This window comes from Culex quinquefasciatus, chromosome 2 (assembly GCF_015732765.1).
Source record: "Culex quinquefasciatus strain JHB chromosome 2, VPISU_Cqui_1.0_pri_paternal, whole genome shotgun sequence".
In the NCBI taxonomy this organism is placed as follows: domain Eukaryota; kingdom Metazoa; phylum Arthropoda; class Insecta; order Diptera; family Culicidae; genus Culex; species Culex quinquefasciatus.
In genome coordinates, this window is record NC_051862.1 from 177,208,158 (window position 1) to 177,231,041 (window position 22,884).

Sequence of the window (22,884 nt, forward strand, 5' to 3'; positions counted from 1 at the left end):
GTTTTCCAGCGATATCCATGTGTATTGAATATTGCATACGATTTTCTGTTTATTTCAAAAGATTTTATATTACGATTAAAAATCAATTTTATTGAAAAAAAAAGCTTTTTATTATACGATATAATATAAATACAAAATGTCGCACAAAAAAACAATCGGCCTACAATCTTGCTTACATTTTTCACTTCTTGCTGTTCCTATCCAAACGGAGAAAAATTTAAATTTTACTGCTAGCAGATGTCTGGGCGACGGAACGAGAATAGCTTTCGGTAACAGGAACCGGATCTTGAAGTCGTCATACTGCTTGACCTCAGTTCTTGAAGGCCTCCATCGACTCAACCTTGATGATCTGGAATTGGAGTAGCCACGTACACGGGTATGGGAAGCATTGTCGCCAAGCACCGCGTCACGGAACTGCCGACAGTTGCACATTTTGTTCGTTCCGGAACGCAAATCATACTGCAGCCAGATGCCGAAGTTGCCGGATCAATCGGCCAATACAGAGTCGGTTCGGGAAAACAAATTCTGGATCCAACCCTTCACCGGGGTTTTAAATCCTGGAAATTCATTGACATTGTTAGTCTAAACAAACATATTTCAATATTCACTCTTTTCTATTAAATACTTACCAAAAGTAAAAAACGCAATTTGGACTGTCTTCGTCCGTCGCCATCTTACGAATGAGTATTTTTCATCAAACACCTTTAAATCTAATACATTTCAATCTCACGTGATTTCCATTTGGAAATCAAGGAAAAGTCAAATGGGGCAAATCTGAGTGAAATTCTATTGAATCCAAAGTGAACACCACGTGATAAAAGAACGAAAAACATCTGGCTTGCAATCAGCTGATTTCTGATGATAATCATTTGAATGTCACATGAAAAAAATATCTATGTCAAGGGAAAAGCATGGTAAATCATCGTGATGATTTTTCAGCCAGCTCACGTGAAAAAGCATATGAATTTGCTATGTCAGATTTTTTCAGTGAAGAAAACCCCTTTCATTATTTTGCTCATTTGAAAACCAATGGAAAACCATTTGATTTACACTACAAAACCATTCACCATTAATGAGAAAAGCATTGCGAATTCATGTGCATCGTCACATGAGGTTGACGTGTTTTGCTTTTGAATTTACCGCGTCGCGCGTTTTGAATTTTCGAAGTGATTTCCACGTGACAATCACAAGCAAAGTCGAATGGGGCAGATTCACGTGTAAAACATGTGGGTGAACTTCACCCTATTTTCGATAAATTCTGAGTGACATTCACTCAAATCTGACAGATGCTTCATTTACTCATTACTTACTGAGTAGGTCACTTTTTTTTCAATTCAATTGGTGTTTATTGAAATTTAACAGTTTTGCTCCAGGATGTTACATTTGCAATTCAGAGATTTGGAGAACCTTTCAACTGAGATCAATTCATAAGCCTTTACAGGGAGGGTACATGTTTCTAAGTTTAAATTTTGCTAGCTGCGTGCTCTTTTAGGGAAAATAAATTTTGAGAAAAAAACCCTAAGAGTAGGTCACTTCCTTTTGAGATTTCAGTTGAAAACGCTTTTTATGAGCTATAAACAAACTTCAAAGTGCTGATATGGCAACATTACAGGCCAGATGAAGTTAGATGTTGTTCCCCTGGTTGAATTAAAACAATTTTCCCTGTTCTCCTTTTTTCGTGCAGCGATTTCTTTACCACACTGAAAAAATCTGACATAGCAAATTCATATGCTTTTTCACGTGAGCTGGCTGAAAAATCATCACGATGATTTACCATGCTTTTCCCTTGACATAGATATTTTTTTCATGTGACATTCAAATGATTATCATCAGAAATCAGCTGATTGCAAGCCAGATGTTTTTCGTTCTTTTATCACGTGGTGTTCACTTTGGATTCAATAGAATTTCACTCAGATTTGCCCCATTTGACTTTTCCCTTGATTTCCAAATGGAAATCACGTGAGATTGAAATGTATTAGATTTAAAGGTGTTTGATGAAAAAATACTCATTCGTAAGATGGCGACGGACGAAGACAGTCCAAATTGCGTTTTTTTTTACTTTTTGGTAAGTATTTAATAGAAAAAGAGTGAATATTGAAATATGTTTGTTTAGACTAACAATGTCAATGAATTTCCAGGATTTAAAACCCCGGTGAAGGGTTGGATCCAGAATTTGTTTTCCCGAACCGACTCTGTATTGGCCGATTGATCCGGCAACTTCGGCATCTGGCTGCAGTATGATTTGCGTTCCGGAACGAACAAAATGTGCAACTGTCGGCAGTTCCGTGACGCGGTGCTTGGCGACAATGCTTCCCATACCCGTGTACGTGGCTACTCCAATTCCAGATCATCAAGGTTGAGTCGATGGAGGCCTTCAAGAACTGAGGTCAAGCAGTATGACGACTTCAAGATCCGGTTCCTGTTACCGAAAGCTATTCTCGTTCCGTCGCCCAGACATCTGCTAGCAGTAAAATTTACCTTTTTCTCCGTTTGGATAGGAACAGCAAGAAGTGAAAAATGTAAGCAAGATTGTAGGCCGATTGTTTTTTTGTGCGACATTTTGTATTTATATTATATCGTATAATAAAAAGCTTTTTTCAATAAAATTGATTTTTAATCGTAATATAAAATCTTTGAAATAAACAGAAAATCGTATGCAATATTCAATACACATGGATATCGCTGGAAAACCATTCAATTTACACTACAAAATCATTTGGAATGCAAATGCACCCCATTTCAATGTCATGTGAGCTTTCACTTAAGATTAACGTGTTTTGCATTTGGATTTGCAGGGTCGCTCGATGGATTCTTTCAAGTGATTTACACGTTACATTCACATGCAAAGTCGTATGGGGCAGATTCAAGTGTAAAACATGTGATATTGCTATGTGTCTTTCTTTCAGTGTTATCATGTATTTATTTTTTGTTACGGTTTGAATTATAAATAGCTTTTATTTCTATTTTTATGTGAATTTCATAAATCACACAAGAAGAAGTACGCCCTGCCGAACCGGAGAATCACCAAGGTCAGGTCGTTCAGGAACGGGTTGAAGCTGGCCGAGCAAAATGGCACCAAGACAATCATTTTGTTCTTCTCGATCGGGCAGCTCGCGGATCCGTATTCCGCTCCTGTTGTCCATGATGAATCTAAAGAAACACCGGCACCACTTGCAATCTTTTGTCCGGATTAACAGCTTCGGATCAGGAGCAGATTCCGAAGACGACCTCTGGCCGGATCCTGATCTTCTGGAAAAATAATAAACATTTATTTCAAACAGCTCTATTGTTTCTTTTGATTTTACCTACCACAATCGCACAATTATTAAAAAATAATCTCAGGAAGTTGTCTAAAAGAATATTTCTCTCCGCAAAGCAATTTGTCCACAAACATCGTCCGTGGCCATCTTACTAATGAAGAGTTTTTTCGCCGCTCGCATTAAAAAACCAAAACATTTCTAATCTAATCTAATCTAACCCTAGCGCAGCCAGTCTTTCGAGGGCATCCTGGAAAATGCCTTAGGTTGATTAACGCCTAGCATCCTCTTGTCATTATTAACATTTGCAGTGCCCCAATGCAATGAATTGCTTTGAAACATCACACACGTTAAAGCGGCCAGGCCAACTGCGTAAAGTTTACCGCAAAGATGATTCGTTGAAGTGGATTGAGTTTGAGCACGAATGTTCAAACAGCAATACAGTTCTGAATCTACAGGGGAGGAAGAAACGTGGGGATCCCCCGCTCACGTTCCTGTTTTTAAGAGCAATTAATCGTTGGGAGCACCATGCTAAGAAGTTTTGGTGCTCCGGGACCCTCGAGGATGGGACAATGTATTTCCACAAATGCCCTGGACACTATGTGCCGTGGTTATAGCGCCACAACTCGCTCTCTGTTGATGATAGATGATAGAACAAAGATTAGTATTGAATAGCTACAGTTTTTTTGTGATTTGATAAGTTATTGATATAACACTATTTAAAATTTTGTATTCAAATTTTACACAAGGATTACGCTGTTTTCATTTGATTTTTTTCCAATTTTTAAGCAAAACTTTATAAGGCTGGTACAAATATTTTTAAAAGTTTTTGTCACCCCCCCCTTCAAAATTGGCCCGAAAAATCAGGGGGCAAAAAAAATATTTTTACAATAAACTTCAAAATTTCAATGAAAATTCAAGTGCAACCAGCTGAAATCAAATTAAAATACATTCTCCTGCGTTTAGAATCATTTTTAGCATGTTTGGGTTTATTAAAAAATCTTAAGATTTTTTGAAAATTTTCGATGCAGAATCTTTTTTTTTCGATGCAATTTTTGTTTTTGTCAGATCTTAGATTTTTTGAAAACTAATGATTGCAAAACAACTGAACTAGTGTAAAATGCATTTTAAAACACTTTTTTCAATTAAATGTGAAGACTATGGCTTTTTATTTAAATTTATATATTTTTTTATTTTTTTGCCCCCCCCTTGACCTCGGCCAGGGCCGCGGGACAAAAACTTTTTTAAATATTTGCATCGGCCTAATCAAAAAATAAACACACTCACCTTGAATTATGAAGAGCAATGCTGGCATACACAGTTGTATGCACAGTGCGCTTACCTGAACCGAATGGTAACGTTTTTTTACCGTTACCATTTATTGTTATCCTCTCTCACTCTCAACCAGCCCAGCCGATGTTGACGCTCCTACATTCTCCCTCGCTCCTGCTCGCATACATACATAGATGAGCGACGAAGAATTCTGCAGCTCGATGTTGTGCGTTGGCTTCCTAACACACACCATCAATTTCACTACCCCCTTAGCTCGATGCACGCAACGCCAATTCCGCTTGGGTCGCTTGTAGCCTTCTCACTTTCTCGCTTCTCGACACCGACTTAACTCTCGCGCGAAGGCTCCAGCTTCTCACACATGCCATTCCTTTGCGTATTTCTGTGCGTGAAATTGGCAAACCGAACCCGTAACATAACAATCTTCTTCAAAAATGATCAATTTAACATATTCCAACCTAGTTGGCCATGAACACTTTCATTCATCACAGGTTAAGGTTGGTTTACACTCCTCTCCTTCTTGGCACACCTTCCAAACACAAATTCCCTCAACCGTAGCCCAAAACCTGCACACATGTTACGAGAGCGCCTGGCCGTGGCCGCCTGTGCCGGCTCACACAACCAGGGTTGCCAGGTTGCCAGATAAATCTGGGAATTCCAGATTTTTCCAGTGTCTGCCACAGGGTTGCCAGGTTGCCAGATAAATCAGGGAATGCCAGATTTTTCAAGTGTCAGCCAGAATAAAGATTCACCCTTTTCTGTGCCAGATATTGACTGATTTTGCCAGATTTTTCACTTTATAACCATTTTGAACAACTTTTTGATTAAAATTGACGAATTTTATTAAAAATTAAACAAATTAGAGCGTGATTTTCTTTAACATTCCAACGCCCAAGGCTCCAAAAAAGTTGGAACGGTAACTTCAACTCAATGGATCTCGGGCATAACTTAACCAATCAAGATGATTCTTCTTTCCAGTGATTTGTTAGGATATCTAGATGATTCTAGAACTTTGCAGAACTTAATTTGATCAAATCTGTAATTTTTGCGATTAAAAACATCGTTCCAACTTTTTTTTTCGCGTACAAAAAAAATCGCCAAAAATTCCGCGGAGGCAGTTGTTTTGAAAAAAGGTGGAACGATGTTTTCGGTCGCAGAAATTACAGATTTGATCAAATTAAGTTCTGCAAAGTTCTAGGATCATCTAGACATCCTAACAAATCACTGGAAAGAAGAATCGTCCCGATTGGTTGAGTTATGCCCGAGAACCAGCGAGTTGAAGTTACCGTTCCAACTTTTTTGGGAGGCTTGGGCGTCCGTGTAAGTTGGACATGCGTTGGGCGTTCCAGTGTTAATAAAATGTTAATTCAACAACATTAAACCGGTTAAAACATCTGAATTCTACAAACTTTTGAAATAATTCATATCCTCCTTCACCATTCAGAATTGTTAGATTTTCGTCTGCCAGATTTTTCCAGATTTATAATCGATACTTTGCCAGATTTTTCGAATTTTGACCTGGGAACCCTGGTCTGCCAGAATAAAGATTCACCCTTCTCGTTGCCAGATTTTGACAGATTTTGCCAGATTTTTCACTTTATGCCCATTTTGAACAACTTTTTGATTAAAATCGACGAATTTAATTGTAAATAAAAAAAATAGAATGCATTTTTTTCTGGAAGAAAAATTCAAATTCAATATTTTTGAGGCCATAAAACCAGTTAAACCATCTGAATTCTACAAACTGGTGAATTCATGTATATCCTCCCTCCCTTCATCATTCAAAATTGTTAGATTTTCGTCTGCCAGATTTTTCCAGATTTTTAATCGATACTTTGCCAGATTTTTCATATTTTGACCTGGTAACCCTGCACACAACAACGCCGAACCGAAACAGCCACACTACTACACGCCCACTGTAAGAAGCAGTGGCTCTCTGCGTGGGGATTTTCTCTCGCGTTGATTTCGTGCAAACGTCAAAATTCAAAATATGGCTAACTTTAAAATGACTAAAAATCACAAAGATCTCGCTTTTTCTGGGAAACTTCACAATCCCTCTTCAGTTCACGTTAAGACGAACCGATTGATACCACTTTTGCCACCGAAATACTTAAATTTCACCGAAAAAACACAGAATCTAATTGAGCCACAAAAGAATCTGTCATTCACCTTCCGAACCAGGGATGACCTCTCGCATTAAAAAACCAAAACATTTAAATCTAAAGTGTTTTTCAATTCAAAATCAAAGGAAATGTCGAATGGGGCAAATCGATATGGAATTCATTTGAATCTGAAGTGAAAAGCAGGTAAAACAAGAATGAATGATAATTCGCTTGTGATCAGCTGGTTTCAAATGGTTTTCAAGTCTATTTGATATGTAAAACATGTGCGGATTAAAGGAAAAGCACGTGATTTTATTGTGTAGATTTTTGGAGATTCTCACGTGGAAAACACTTAAGATTGCTAGGTTGGTTTCTTTCAGTGCAGATCTGCAGTATGGACTGTGATATTTGAATACTACACTCAACCCCCGGTGGTTGGTCACCTTTTCAGTTGGTTGGTTGGTCAAAGTCAAACTAAAAAGTGACGAACTGTCACTTTTTACACGGCGCTCACGCACACTATCAAAACAAACGTTTGATAGTGTGTGTGAACTCCGTGTAAAAAAAACTAGAGCTTCTGTTCATAAAAAGTACCGTCATCAGGAGTGACATTGGGTCTTTGGGCTTGAAAAAATCATAACTTAAAAATAATTAAAATTAGAAAACTCTTAAGTCTAGCAAAACAATGCCAATATTGAAGTGTAAACAAAGAGTCTGTCCTGCTCGTTCAAATGTTAACATCGACTGACGTGAACAGGATACACTTCGACATTGGCCCATTTACATTGTTTTGCTTGAAGTAATGAAATTTACAAAATTCTAAAATTCTTACATTTTTAAATTCTACAATGACGCCATTTTAGCTTCCATCTTATATTACAGAAAATGAAATAACCTTGTCACATTTTTGAAGTCATGTAGGACCCAAAATAAAAAAAAATTTAAAGCCGTTGCCAATATTTTTTTTAAATTCATGTCAATAATTGTAAAACAACTGTACTGATGAATAATGCTTTCTACAGCGCTTTTTTTTTTATTGAAATGTGTATTTTTTTTTGAAATTTTGAATATTTTATTTCGGCGTCATCCATAAAGTGTGTCTCGCTAAAATCGGCCAAAATTATTACAATTTGTAAGTCTTAGAATTATCTAGGTTATTTAATTTTAAAACTTCTGATTTTTTAATTATGCATTTTAGAAAATTTCAATATATTTGGTTTATGGATGGTCATGACTACGAAACAGATTAAAACTTGAAAGTTTGTGCAACTGAATCCCCAAAACTGCAACAAAATTTTAAAATTTTCTTATGAAAAAATCTATGTTGGAACTATAAAGGAGGCGAAATATTTTTTAAACAATTTTTAGGATTTTATACTAACCGCTACTCACTTATTTTAAAACCCGCAAAATAGGCGGATCACCCCAAGGCAGACATTTTGCAGCGACCAAAAAAAAAACACAAAACGCAACGAAGTAATTAAATTTTAAACTTTTTTTGGTTCACAATTCTTTTCGTTTACAAAAGGCTTGCAGTTTTTTTTTTCTGTGTGGATTTTTCTTTATGCATGTATTTATTACCATCATCAATAATTTTCTCATTTTTTTTGTTTGTTTTGTTTTGCTTTGCTGTTTTGTCTGCTTGTAGTATTTCATAGTAATAATAATAGTGCATTGTTTTTTTTGTTTGTAATCTTTAAGATTTTTTTTAACGTTTTGTTTCTTCTCTTTTTTAATTCATGTTTTTCTTCTTCGCAGATTTCGTCGTTATTTGCATGCTTCATTGTTTTGTTGGTATATGTGTTGTTGTTCTTCACTTTCTCGCTTTCTTCTCATCTTGGCTTGCTGTTTTTTTCTCACTTTCTTCTTCCATCTTCATCATCATTGTCTTCTTCTTTCGCGCAGTTAGAATACAGGGGGTTGTCTCGGGGGTTGTTCTCTCATTTTAAGGGGGGCGGGATCTATTTTTTCTCTTTTCTTCTGTTTGTTATTCTTCTCAACTGATGTTCGTTACTCTTAGTTTTTCTTCTCTGTCCTCTGTGTTGGTGAGTAGTACAAGGGGGGTGGTGTAGCTTACAAGATTACGATTTTCTGTGTTTTCTTTTTTAACTCTCCTGTCAGCAGCTTCGTCTCTTCGTCTTCTTCATCGGCGCAGTAAACTAATAGAAAAAAGAACATTTTGTTGGTTCTGTTTGTTTTGTGTGTGTGTGTTCTACAATTGTGTAAGTGTGTGTGTTTGTTACAGCTCTCCACGCTCGTCGTCTTGCCTCGATTCCGACACCTTGCGCGCGCCTTCGCCTTTCTCGCACATGGTCAGGGTCAGAACGTCGGGCTTCCTGAGAGTTTCGAGAAGACCTCCTCTCTGCTCTGGGTCTTCTCGCGCCTTCGCTGATTTACATCTTCTTTTTTGTTTGTTTTGTTTTTTGATAAGTACCTTTCGAAACAATAAACAAAAGTTCTCTCCGATCCATTTTCGCCTTCGTCTTGGTTTTGAGCACTTAGGAATTAGAATTGTACGCTTTGCAAGCGCGCGCCACTGTCCATTTCGCCGTAACTTTGCCAAGGTTACTTTGTTTTTTAGCTATAACTTTTGTTTTTAGCTCTTCGACCTGGTCACAACAACAACACGGAAAACGTGCAGTTTTGCTGAATGAGTGTGAGTTTTTTTTTGTTGTGTGTAAAAATATCGTCCCGTTTGCTCTTTGTCTTCAACTTAATAAATTTTTAAAAGGTACTCTTTGCATTACATTTTTGTATTTTATTTTTTTGTTTGCTCTCCCGCCGCTTTGTGGACATTTACTTCTTCTTCTTGTGTTCTGTCCTAAAGTTTACAGTAAGTAGCGTAATTCTCCTGCTTGGCTGTCCCGGTTGTATAAAAAAGAACGTAGTAAAACTATAGAAACAAATCGAGCGTCGTCAACGTTATCATAAAACGATAACCCACAAATAGTACTTCTTCGTAGTATATTTTTTGTTTGCTTCTTCTGCTCCTCCGGGCATTTTCCGTGTCATTTGTTACACATTTTTTCTTCTCTGTTATTGTAAGTTTTGCTCTGTTTAATAATTAACTCAGCTTCGTGGTACCCCTTTTACTCTGCTTCTCTTTCTCTCATTTTGTTACAGTAGTACTGGTTTTTAGTGAATATTTTGTAAACGCGAGGACGGCTAAGGAAACGGTTTTTTTTTATTCGCCGAACCGAAAACTCTCCCGAAAGTGTGTTTCCCAATAACTTCATCATATTTTATAAAATGTAATATTTTTACCGTAGAAAGAACAAAATCCTCTCGCTCAAGCTCGAGACACTTTTGCCCAAAGTGCCTCACTGTACTCCAAAAATTAGAGAAATCAAAAATACAAAACTTTGGAATTATTAACTCTTTTTTGTTAAATTTCGCTGCTCGTCTCAGTTTAGTAGTTCGATTCAGTTTGAGTGTGTGTGTGTGTGTGTTTTAAATCTCATCTCAATCCGTCTGCTTGCTCAAGATTTGGCTGTTATCACAGTTTAAAAAAGAATAACATAGCTTGAATCGTGTGTTGTGTTGTTCTCTTCTACCTCTCTTCGTCGCCTTTGTTTCAGTGTATTCGCTCATCCTCCCTCGTTCTGCTCGCTTCGCTTCCTTTGATTTGTGTGTGTCTGTTTCTGTGTTAGTTTCGCTAGTGTTGACTTCTGCTCTTTCATCTTGCATTCTCTCTCATTGCCTTTTTTTTTTGTTTGGGTTGTTCAATCTTTTACTCTCTCTGTTTGATGCCTTCTCTTCGCGTTTCGCTCCTCGCTCTCTCTCTCTATTGTGAGTGTGGTTGTTGTTGTTACTTCTGCTGCTTCTTAATTTTTGTACGATTACATTTTCTTGATTTCTTTAATATATAGACGTTTATCGACACTAAAATTTCTTACTTGGTTTGTTTTTTTTGTTTCTCTTCTTGTTTAATAGATTTTGCTTGTTTTTTCTTCTTTAAGTTTATAATGTTTCAATCAATTGTATTTAGTAAATATTTTGTTTTAGACTAATACGCAAAGATCTATGACTTTTTTTTGTTTTGTTAAATGTTTTACTTCCAATAACGCTTTAAATCTTTTTTGTGTTTCTTTCTATGCGGAAATGTGAGGACAAATATAACCAAAACGGCGAAACTTGCGCACGGGTGGTTCCGATTTCGCACTCACGAGGAGGACGCATGCAGGGCCAAACGGTCATCATCTTCGGCGGGGACTTACCTGATAACATTCGCGACACCTATGAAAACTTTCAGCGAAATTTTGCACTTTCGAAAAAGGGAAAACACTTTGTTGACAAACCAGAAGCTATTCTGGATCCCAGATCTTGACTGTTTCACTAATCTTGATGAGTTCCGCTCCGATACCTTCCTTACCAGATGCTTTGTAATTCTTTAGCTTTTTGTCAGATGTCAAGGTTTTCCGTAATCCGAAGTAAGCAAGATTTCCAGCTTGAATACGATTCTGGATCTCTAAACTGGTTGTAGACACTGTGAAACTGTCATTTGGGCTTTGTTTACAGCGGCACACTGGGGTCCCATACATCAAGGTTGGCACAGTACTCACAATGGTGTCGGCAGTTACCAGCGATCCCAAGTACACGAACTCGTTCACCACAAATTATGTCAATGTCGTCGGCATAAGCAAGTAGTTGAACTGACTTGTTGTAAATCGTGCCTCCCGTGTCGATACCCGCTCGCACAACTCTCTCAAAGCTGCTATTGAACAGCTTCCCGAGTCTGCTATGTAGAACTTGCGCGTTTCGTTGGAGCGATACAGCTGTTCCACGTCCGACAACCAACCCAAAGACCGGAAAACCACCCCAGCGCAAGCTCAGCGAGTCCACAATTTTGTCAATGGGAGGAAAAGGGGTGGGACCTTTAAGCGCAAATAACCGAACTGGGTTCCATTTTCAAATGTGACTTTCTTTTTTTTTTGCTTTGCTGATTGAAAACTGCAAACAAACTCTAACGCTACGATTATGAAAACGCAACACTACATTTTGCGCCGTGTTTGATAGATAAATACAAGATGTTAGGAAATGAAAAAAAATATATATAAAATAGAAAAAAAAGTCTTTACTCAACTACTTTAAACTTCTTACCAGCAAATTACCCTCAACCGTAAAAGAAAAAAAAAATGATGAAATAAAAAAAAAACGCAATTTTTTTAACCTTTCAGCGGTTGATTTCTTCCTTGATCTGGGTTTTTAGTTTTTTTTATTTAGATCTCTCCAATATACGAAATAGTGTGTGAGTGTATATTTTATCAAACGCTTTCGCTTCGTACAGTTTAAGAGAACATGAAAGAAAGGGGGAGGGAAAAAAACAATAAATAGCATAAAACGCTTATGTTTGAGAGAGTGTCTGAATCAATATAGATTTGTATCTTCCTCGCGAGAGACCCTCCTAAATTGTTTGCCGCTTCTGCATTAATGTTTTTTTTTTGATTTTCAAAAAAAAGTTCATTCGTGAAAGTGTGTGTGTGAGTGAGTGTGTGATTTTCTTCTTTTTTTAAACTTCTTCATCAGTTATCTGCAATCAATATTGTTCAATGATCATCATTTATTATAATTTGAATCGTGGTTTGCTTGCGTGAAGGGTGGCAGCGGCAGCAGCAGCGGCCGCGACAGTTGACGGAGCAGCGTATGACCCCACCACACCGGTGGCACCTCCCACACCGATGGGACCGCCCCCCGCAAGGTGGGCCCCAATCGGGGACGAAGCGCTCGTGTTGTAGTAGCTCTTCTGCTGTTGTTGTTGTTGCTGTTGCAGCAGGTAGGCAGCCGCGGCGGCGGTCGCGGAGTTGGTGCCGATCGATTTGATGGTACTTTCGGCGAATCCGCCCGCCGTCCCGCCGCCGTACGGCGGCTGGAGGTGTTGATGGTGAAACGGGTTGATCCCACCAAAGAGAAGCTGCTTTTGCTGGTCCTGCTGCTGAACGCAGGACACCGTCTGGGGGCTGTTGTTGTTGTTGTTGCTGCTGCTCTGCAGCGGAGCCATCCGGTGGTAGTAACCGACCTGGCCACCGCCGCCGTTGTTGTTGATGTGGTTCAAACTGCTGCTATTGCTGACGATGCTGTTGTTGTTGTTGTTGATGGTGTTTGCTGTGAGACCGCTGCTGCTGGCGCACCACGACGACGCATAACCCGACTTCTAATCGCGGCCCTTGTTCTCTGTGCAGTCGCGACTCAGGTGGCCAATCTTGCCACAGCTGTAGCAGCTCTTGTCCCCGGTCGGGCAGTTCCGCGAAATGTGACCACTCTTGTTGCAGTTGTAGCAGGACACGTTCAGGTCCCGATCGCTCTTCTCCGGGCAGTTACGGGCCAGGTGGCCGCTCTGGTTGCAGTTGTAACAGCACGAGTCGTCCGGCGACAGGCTGCACTCGCGCGCGATGTGGCCGCTTCCTGTTGGGTTGTAGAGGGGAGAAGAAGGGATGGGGGGAACCGATTAGGAAAGACATCTTCTGAATATACGCACAAAACCAATACAAGAACATTTTTATAAATATAGTGGTATTAGCAATATCTGGCCTCCCTAGCAAGTATTTAACTTTTTTGACGAAGAACTTGGATTAAACGCCATTTCACCTATGCTCCGCCCACGGTAAACTAAGAACTTCTCGCTTTTCTTATTTTCACTAAGAGAACTATGCCTTGCCTTTTTGGGAGCTACTGACTACACGAAAAATTATAAATAATAGTTTCATCACATGGTCTTGCTTAGTATTGCTCGAGCCGTGGATGAGGGAAAATCCTAAAAGTGCCAAATCGCCACCAAGTGGTGGCTTGGGGAACTAGACTTCCCTATTTAAGCAAGGGAGATCTTCATTTTTGGTTTAGTTGACAGTCGACTGCCAAAGCGAGAGAAGCTCAGATCTGTTCGCATGCGCCACTTAGTGGCGTCTTGGGGAACTAGGCTTCTCTATATAAGCAAGGATCTTTAGATTTGAATTCTTCGTCAATTCTTCGTCATTTTGGTTATGCTTGTTACAAGCTGAGAAAAACGCAAGGCAAGTTTGTCCCATACATAAGGCTACGTGTTAAGTTTTTGCGAAAAAACTGGATTTCCTCCTGATTCCTAGAACAAAGTACTGGATGTTATAGGCTCTTTTGAAAGAGCACACAATTTTGAACCAAACTGAATCAATAACTCGAAATCGATGAAAATGCATATGGGACATTTATGCGATCAGGGGCAGTGCTGTTTTCGCGAAAAAACTGAATTTCCTTCAGTTTCTAGAACAACGTACTGAATTTTCTGAATTTCTGAAAGCACACGATTGGTTCAACTAAATGCATCAATAACTCAAAAAGTGATGAAAGTGCACCAATCGATTCAAAACTTCATCAGCAATTTTTTATTTAGCGTTCAACAATAGCGCAATTGTTCAACGATTTAAAAATACAATGCTTTAAAAAGTTGTTAAAATTCCCTACAATATGAGCGCTTTCCTAGCTCCGACGTGAACTTCAAGTTAATTCCAAGAATGCACAAAATTGGTCATCGAAAAAGTGCTTCCTTAACACGGATGTGAACTTCAAGTACCTCGAATACATAAAAAAAAAATCTAGGTAACATAAAAACAAACCGTCCACATCATCAATGGCGATTGTCCACGCTCCATACAAAAAAGTTTTTGTTGCCTTTCTTACAAAAGAAAGGTTTAAGGTTTGCTTTTGAAAAAACTCTTTTCTCAGAAATCTTAAAAAATTCGTGTACGGCGAGGATTCGTCCCAGGAAAAAATCCTATTACTAAATTGAAGGTTAGGATGCGCTCTTTCGATTGAATTTTGGCCCGAAACCCGGAACTCAAAGCCTGATTTTTGAGAGCTCTTTTTCTGAAATACATGAGCGATGTCTGTATCCGCTCTTTAAATTTTGTGTCTTCCATCATTGGAAAACCGCTCGAAAAACCCACAATTTTTATAAGTCAGATCTGTAGCCGTGGGGTCGGAGACGAACAGGTATTTCTTGGACTATTTTACAGATAACACTATCAAATTAAAAGAATTCAGTTTCAAACAAAAAGCCATTAGAAAAAATGCGCCATAAACTTGGGCCCAAAATTTTAAGCTTTTCCAAAATGTATTTCCAGAGATATAGCCATTTTAGTGTTTTTCCTTTTATTTTTACTCTATTTTTTCCTATAAACATCAATTTTGAAGTCCCGGCTCATTCTCGCCTGAAAGCTCGACAAGTCGTCAAGTCGAAGCTTCAACGCCAGCGCTTCAACGCTCGCGCGCTTTACGCTGCGCGTGAAAGTGTTCTTTCTGGCTTCTCATAATTGATCGACAAAGTGCAATAGCGATACAGTAGTTGTTCGGTAACTGGGCTGAGAACGTAACCCAGTCACCGAATGTTGCTCGTTAACTGGGCTGAACAAAAAATATCGAGGGGAACACCGATGCATAATATTTTCCAGATGAAATATAAAAATAAAAGTTACTCAAATTTATTTACAATGATTACTTTTAATTTTTCTTTAATTGTAACTTGAAATTAAACAACAGTTTGAAAAAAGTTTTTTTATTTATTGAATATGATTTTTGCATCCATTAACCCCTCGGTCATTTTGGTTTGTTTTGGTTTTTTGACGTTTGTCTGCTTTTTAACTGGGCTACGGCCCAGTTATCGAGCGCCCAGTTAAACAACGCCCAGTTACCGAACAACTACTGTTACATATGTTTTAAAGTTAATCATAGACTATTTATTTTTTTTCTAATAATTTCAATCCAATATGTTTTTTTTAATAAAATTTAAATATTTTGCGACAAATTATGTACCTCTGGAATTAAAAAAATGGCATTTGAGGTTTAGCCTAAAAAGATTCGAAGCTTTAGGTAAAATTCTCACTGGGTGGTATCATTATGTTTCTGAAAAACCAATATATTTCTCGGAGTTTCATCATTTTGTAAGAAAGGCTCTATTTCACCTCTGGTGATATTAAATCGGGTTTTTGTATGAACAATTGTCTTAGAGATTTCCAAAAAAGTGTCCACGTGGTTTTTGGATGGTCCCCAGCCAAAACTAAACAATATTTTAGTGAAATTCACGTTTTGGAAGAGACGTTGGGACATTTTGTAAGGGAGAATTGATGTTTGTATTCTCGATCAATTTTGGTCTTTTTTTTATTTTTTTGATTGCTTTTTAAGTGGGCTACAGCACAGAGTAACCCAGAGGGAGCACTGCAGGGTGGTTAAAAATCTTCGCGGATTTCGCGATTTTCGCGGCGCGGATTTCGCGGATTTCTGTTGAATGTTCCTGTGGGTCTATCTTCAGGAATACAACGTAGATTTCGATGGCTAGTGAAAATGTTTGTCTAAATCTAGTATTTCCAGAAGAAAGAACGCAAATTTATCTAAATCCTGCTCGGTGAGAGCAATTTAGATTTCCGCGAAATCCGCGAAATTCGCGAAAATCGCGAAAATCGCGAAGATTTAACCACCCTGGCACTGACATTTTATTTTTTTGCTTCAATTTCGTGGTACATCGCAAGTACATCCTTGGTCTGCTACCTTACTGGTGCAGCCAAAAATGATAGACTTTTCTTCGGACTGTTCTCTCCGGGATGAATTTTGGAATGTTGAAAATTTGGTACGTTGAATATTACCTCTTTTTTGAGTAATATTACATAAAAAATGTGTAAAAACGTGAACCTGATGAATATTCATCAATAACTGATGAAAATTCATCATTTGCTGGGGTAAAATTAATCATTTTTTTTACACAAAATCTGTAACCATTCCCTGATGAATACTATCATCATTTTTTCTGTGTACAGCCTAGTTAAACAACGCCCAGTTACAGGACAAGCCACCGAAAAGCGCTTCCCTAACACGGATGTGAACTTGAAGTACCTAGATGTGTAGAATGAATAGCGTTTACCAAATCCATCATGCAAGTATTGCATGCTCGATGTAGTTCCTCTTGATATGAACTAAACTAAACTGTCTCAAATAACATTATTTAACGCCTATCGAGATTTGTCACGGCCTAAACACTCAATTAGACCTCCTAGACCCACCTTAATGTATACCTATCGACTCAGAATCAAATTCTGAGCAAATGTCTGTGTGTGTGGTGGGATGTTGATAAAAAAAAATTGCACTGGATTATCTCGGCACTGGCTGAACCGATTTTGTCCGTTTTGGCGTCATTCGATCCGTCTTGGGGTCCCATAAGTCGCTTTCAAAAATTATGCAGTTTAGTTAAGTACTTCAAAAGTTATGCTAAAAAAACGATTTTAACAAAAGTCCGGAAGATTGTAAAAAGGGTGGTTTTTGTAAGAAAACCTGGCATGTTATACATTTTTAGAAAGGTATTCAAAAGACCTTTCCAATGCGACCAATACATTAAAGATCTGAACCCTTTCAAAAGTTATTAGCACTTAAGTGTTATTTGTGTACTTTTTTGAAGCCGGATCTCAGATTTCATGATGAAAACGTTGTCCAAATCTATCTTTGGATAGGTAATTAAAAAGCCTTTCCAACGAGCACGAATGGAATTGAAGATTTGACTACCCTGTCATAAGTTGTAAGCACATAAGTGCCCTGAAATATGAAGATCTGACTACCCAATCTGATGGTTTGAATAATGAGTCAAATTGATTGAACACTTAAAGGTCCGCCCTATTTTGGATAGCATTACCTTTTAAATGTGAGGAAGGCACCAACCACCTAAGGGTGGATTAAGTAACGTTTTTTTTTAAATATGTCTCGTTTGATATCAAAACAATTACAAAAATTAGAGATTATTAAAGATTCGGATTGGAAATTTAATTTTCTTCAAGTAATGACTGCGAAAAAAAATAATTTTATTTGAACTTTCCGTTTGCCACATCGATTACTCCGTGACGTTGCAACGGAGTGAGAAATAGTGAAATTTCGACCCCTTTTGGGTTAATACAAATTAATAACTCATATTTTAGTTATGAACAACATTTGCAATTATTTAACCAGCTGCGATATATAATTGAAAAAAAAAACTTATAAATATTTTAAATGTTTGACCTATGAGACAAAACGTGTCGTTTTTGTCGCTGGAGAATGTGTCGAATGAATTTAGGAACAAGATACACTCAAACCCCGATGGTTTGACACCAACTGTTGTCAAACGAACGGGGTCACGTTTTAGTTTGACACCCCTTTTACACGGAGTTCACACACACTACAAAACGTTTATTTTGATAGTGTGCGTGAGCGCTGTGTAAAAAGTGACAGTTCGTCACTTTTTAGTTTGACTTTGACCAACCAACGGGGTACAAACTAAAAAAGTGTCAAACGAAGAAGTGACTAACCACCGGGGGTTGAGTGTAATCCGAAAGTTTTACGTGATTTTTCCAAACTGTGGTCTCAATAATATACAGTGAGTCAAATATTTGTCCGTACCCCCCCGTACGGAAAATGTTTGTGATATACAAGTACATAAAATTCGACTAAAGTGCCATGTTTTATACATCAATCGACGCGGCAGAATGTCCTCTTTAAGACACTGTCATTGGATTTGCAAAAAACTTTTTCTTAAAAAATACAAAAAACTGTTTACTGAAAAAAGTAAAAAAAAGAGGTCAAATAATTGTGCGTACCCCTAGTAAAAGTACAAAATCTGATCGATTTGAGTGAATTTATTTATGAAATGTTGTTTCTGTGTCAAATACTAGTACCTCTAGTCAGTTTGTGACAACTTTGAACTTCTGATAACTTTGTTTAGTTAATTTATATTAAAAATTGGTTTAAATTTAGATTTTTTTGAGTAAAACTTATCAAAACATTAGTTTATAAACAACTATTTTTATAAAATTGCTATTTTATGTTGTAAGAGTCTCTATTGAACAAGTTTCAACAATATTTGTTCAATATACATTGTTTTCATCTTTTATTGACATTTTCGACCAAAAATACTGTTTCGGAACAATACCGTTAAACAATCGGATTGTCCCGGAACCGGTTTAACTCGAGGGAAATTCTGTGGTGGTCAGATAAAGGACAAAACCCACCTCTAGCAATTTGAAGCATCCAATTTCGTCCACTACAGCCCGATTACGAGTCCCTAGTCTGAAATTTGAAATTTTCACTTTCCGTGCTGAGAATTTCTGTACCGTCCTGGGACAGAATGTTTTGCTTGGGGAATTTGAAAATTTCAAATTTCAGACTAGGGACTCGTAATCGGCTGTAGTGGACGAAATTGGATGCTTTAAATTGCAAGAGGTGGGTTTTTTTGTCCTCTATTTGATCACCACAAAATTTCCCTCCGAGGGGTTGAACCGGTTCCGGGACGATCCGGATTGTTTAACGGTATTGTTCCGAAACAGTATTTTTGGTCGAAAAATGTCAATAAAAAGATGTATATTTTGAACAAATATTGTTGAAACATGTTCAATAGAGACTCTTAAAACATAAAATAGCAATTTTATAAAAATAGTTGTTTATGAACTAATGTTTCGATAAGTTTTACTTTAAAAAACTAAATTTAATCCAATTTTTAATATAAATTAACTAAACAAAGTTATCAGAAGTTCAAAGTTGTCACAAACTGGCTAGAGGTACTAGTATTTGACACAGAAACAACATTTTATAAATAAATTCACTGAAATCGATCAGATTTTGTACTTTTACTAGGGGTACGGACAATTATTTGACCTCTTTTTTTTACTTTTTTCAGTAAACAATTTTTATATTTTTTAAGAAAAGTTTTTGCAAATCCAATGACAGTGTCTTAAAGAGGACATTCTGCCGCGTCGATTGATGTATAAAACATGGCACTTTAGTCGAATTTATGTACTTGTATATCACAAACATTTCCCGTACGGGGGTACGGACAAATATTTGACTCACTGTAAGTCCGTACAAATTCTGGAAGTGCCTTATTTAATTATAAGGCTCCCTTTTCAAAATTGCCCCGAAAAATCAGAAGGCAAATTTTCTTGTTTAAAAAAACTCCAAAATGTTGATGGAAATAAAAGTCTGATCAACTGAAAGCAATTCAAAATCCATTTTTCTGCATTCATATTCCAGTGTAACGCTACATGGATTTGGAACCTTAGCTTGAATCATTTTTTGACATATTTTAGAGGACTAAAAAAACTAAAAGAACGCTCCGTAAAATATAAAAAAAATATGAAGAGCAGTAAAAAAATCACAGAAAAGTATGAACAATAGTTAAAGCTGCTGATGAAGGTTTTAGAATAGGCCCAATAGTATTTAAACTAAAACGTAACAAGAACATAAACACTAAAAAAATAAAAAATAATTACAGAGTACTCTAGAATAAACTCGACAAAACTCAGAAAGCAATGTAGAAGAATTTGGCGCATAAAGAACACAAAAGAGAAAAAAAATGTTGGAAGAAAAAAATCTTGAACTTGACAATCTACGCAATAAATCTTGCAAAAAATCACAATAAAAAACCTAAAAATAACTTTCGAATGTAATTTTAACAGCCAAACAGAAAACAAAAACAAAATCTCGCCTCTCCAACCCCCACAAAAATTCAACCCGAGTTGGGTCAGTCAACAAAATCGCTCACTCTCTCTTTCCCTCCCTCTCTCTGTCTCAAAACAACCCCCACACTTCTCGCTGGCAGCACTGGCCGCGTCGTGGTCGGCGCCACCGCGCGCCTTCAACGTCGTTGAAAAGCCAACGACTTGCGAGTGCACGCGGTAGAGCGGTCCGTTTCCTGCCCTGCCACACTCTCTCTCGTCTTTTCTCATGTGCCGGCCACCGACGTCACGTCACACAGCGCGGCCTGCTGCGATCCAAGTCGCGGGACGGGCGGAAATTTATGTGCATTTTCTTGGGAATCGATAAAAAATGGCTTCCAAGGTGACTTGATGCAAAATTTTTTGAGACGAGGGGTTAAATTTTTAATTTGCGTGTCGCGAGAAGGCTCGGCATTTGGGAGGACATTTGCAATTTTGATGGTCACACACGCGGTGAAAGTTTTTTTTTCGGGGGGCAGAAACTTACCGTTACAACGGTAGCACCGGTCCAGGTCCTCCTTGCAGTCACGTGCAAAGTGGCCCATCTGGTTGCACTTGTAGCACTTCTCGCGGCGTCCGCCACCGCCTCCGAACTCACGGCGCTCGCCGCCACCACGGGGTCCGCCGGGACGGCCACCACCGCCGCCGCCGCCAACGTTCTGGCAGTCGCGGGCGTAATGGCCCGGCCGGTCACACTTGAAGCACGTATTTCCAGACATTTCTTGAAGGTTGCTCTGAACTGTCTCTTGTCTGCTGCTGCTGCTAAATTCCGTCGTCGTCGTCGTCGCCTACTTCGCCTCTGGAGATCTTACGGTTCCTGCCTGCTGCTGCTACTACTTCCTGCGCCACACAACTCCTCTCTCTCTCCTCTTCTCCTCACCACACTCCTTCCGACTCCTCTCTCCTGCTGACACCGGTTCCGAAAAAGGGGGGGAGGGGTTCACCAATCCAACATGGAATCGAGGGAAGAAAAAGCAAGATTTTAGGAAGGAACTCAACCCGTACACGTTTTTCACCGTAGTCTTGTTTTATTCGCACACAATTTCTTGAGCTCGGAACTGCCAACAAAAAGGAAAAAACCACGACGCACTTAGGAGAAAAAAAAATCAAAATGTCGATTTTTCACTGCCCACGGGGGAGCCCCCACGAAAGTCGCGAAATTTCAACCGGAAGTTACCCCTCGTTATTCCCGCAAGCAATCCGAGGTTATTCCCGCAATACACCCCCGGAACCACACGCGATTTTCACCGGTGCCAAATCCGGATTCTCGCGGCCTACCTTTTAACCAACCGCGAAACACGGTCCGCTGGCGCACACAAAAGACGGCCTCAGCACTGCTTCTGGTCTCATTCACGATTACACACTCGAATGACGTTTTTCGGCCGCGTTCGTGTCGTGCCGGCGCGGTTGAAGAAGCAGGGCGGCCAGTTTTGGCGAGAGCGAAAACGAGAGAGGGAGAGCATTTTGCGCAACCTCGAGACAGAAAGAGACGGGGAAACTGCCGGTTGGCAGTGGTGCCAAAGATGAAGTTTTTTGTCTTTGTGAAAAATCAAGGTTTCTAGAGGAAACTGAAACAGTTTTGAAATTTATAATTCAACACTCTTACAAAAATTCCCACCGGAAGTTACAAAAATGCTCAAAATATAAAAAAGTCTTCAAAAACTAACTTTAAAATTTAATTTAGAAATCATCAACCACAAATCTGCCAGCACTGCTTCAACCCCCTCGCTCTTGCTCTCACTCTCTCATCTTTCGTCTCATGCGTGTGCATCGAACTTTGCGAGAGCGAAAAAAATATTGCGCTCTCCTTTTGATTTGCGGCGGCGGCGGCAAATGCGAGAGAAGGCAGATGTGTACCAAAACAAATGAAGTGCAACTGCACAGGTAGACCGGCTTGACAGGGGTTGCTTCCGGTTTCGGTGTTGTTTGGTGGACCGGTTTGACAGAAGGATTTAATTGTTTTGTACCCCCGTTTTTCAGACACGGTGGGAGAAATAAAGTGAATTGGGTACTAAAGCCCTATGTCAATTTTTATGTACAACGGTAAAAAACACGATTATAAACCATTTCTGATCACTTTATTTCATTTTAATGCAAAAATTTTTTTTGACAGGACAACATTTTTTCGATGGATCAACTATGGTCCCTTTGGAACGAGCTGTCAAGTAGGAGCTTTTCTGTCAAGAAGGACCGCGAGGTTAATTTTTCAAAATTGATTTAAAAATCCATTTTAAACTCTTTGTGGTCGTACAAAGGGTCTTTGTACTCATAAAAATAAGCTTTATCGCTGTAAACAATAATATCAGCAATCTAAGCTTCATTTTAGGACCCAATTGGACAAAAATATTTCGAAATTTTTAAATTATACATATAGGGGAACTATACCCTATCTCAGCCTATTTCTATTATCGGCCTATCAGCACTTTGATTATGAATTTCAGCTTTTATAAAGAGTTTTTGACTGTTCCAAAGTAATAAATAGCTCAAATAAAAGTGAGCAAGCAATTCTGCATTGTTGACACATCTGAAAATGTTGATTTAATAGTGGAAAACAGCAAAAGTGATGAGAATTGGTCGAACGGCTTAGAGTGATTAAAATGGGTATATTTCACCTACCAAAAATAAAAATGGTATTTTAAAGATATATTTAATTAATGATCATAATAATCTACTTACAGTTGAGGGCAGCGAAAAAAAGTTCTCCGATCGGGCTCAAAAATTTTCTGGGGGCTCATTGGCCAAAATAATTAGATCCTCATT

The 22,884-nt window shown here is 38.5% G+C and overlaps 1 protein-coding gene across 2 annotated transcripts; it reads right to left on the reverse strand.

Moving 5' to 3' along the window:
- Positions 1 to 8,326: 8,326 nt before the first annotated feature.
- On the reverse strand, positions 8,327 to 21,564 carry LOC6033188 (CCHC-type zinc finger protein CG3800). Of its 2 annotated transcripts, none has more exons than XM_001843616.2 (3): positions 21,403 to 21,564; positions 20,612 to 21,028; positions 8,327 to 13,051 (listed from the first exon to the last, which is right to left on the reverse strand). In XM_001843616.2, exons 2-3 carry the CDS (start codon positions 20,841 to 20,843, stop codon positions 12,801 to 12,803), a joined length of 483 nt encoding a protein of 160 aa, XP_001843668.1. In that variant the 5' UTR covers positions 20,844 to 21,028; positions 21,403 to 21,564; the 3' UTR covers positions 8,327 to 12,800. The 2 variants fall into 2 exon arrangements, with proteins under 2 accessions (XP_001843668.1, XP_038107736.1); XM_038251808.1 differs by having other exon boundaries at positions 20,612 to 21,031; positions 21,403 to 21,547.
- Positions 21,565 to 22,884: the final 1,320 nt, after the last annotated feature.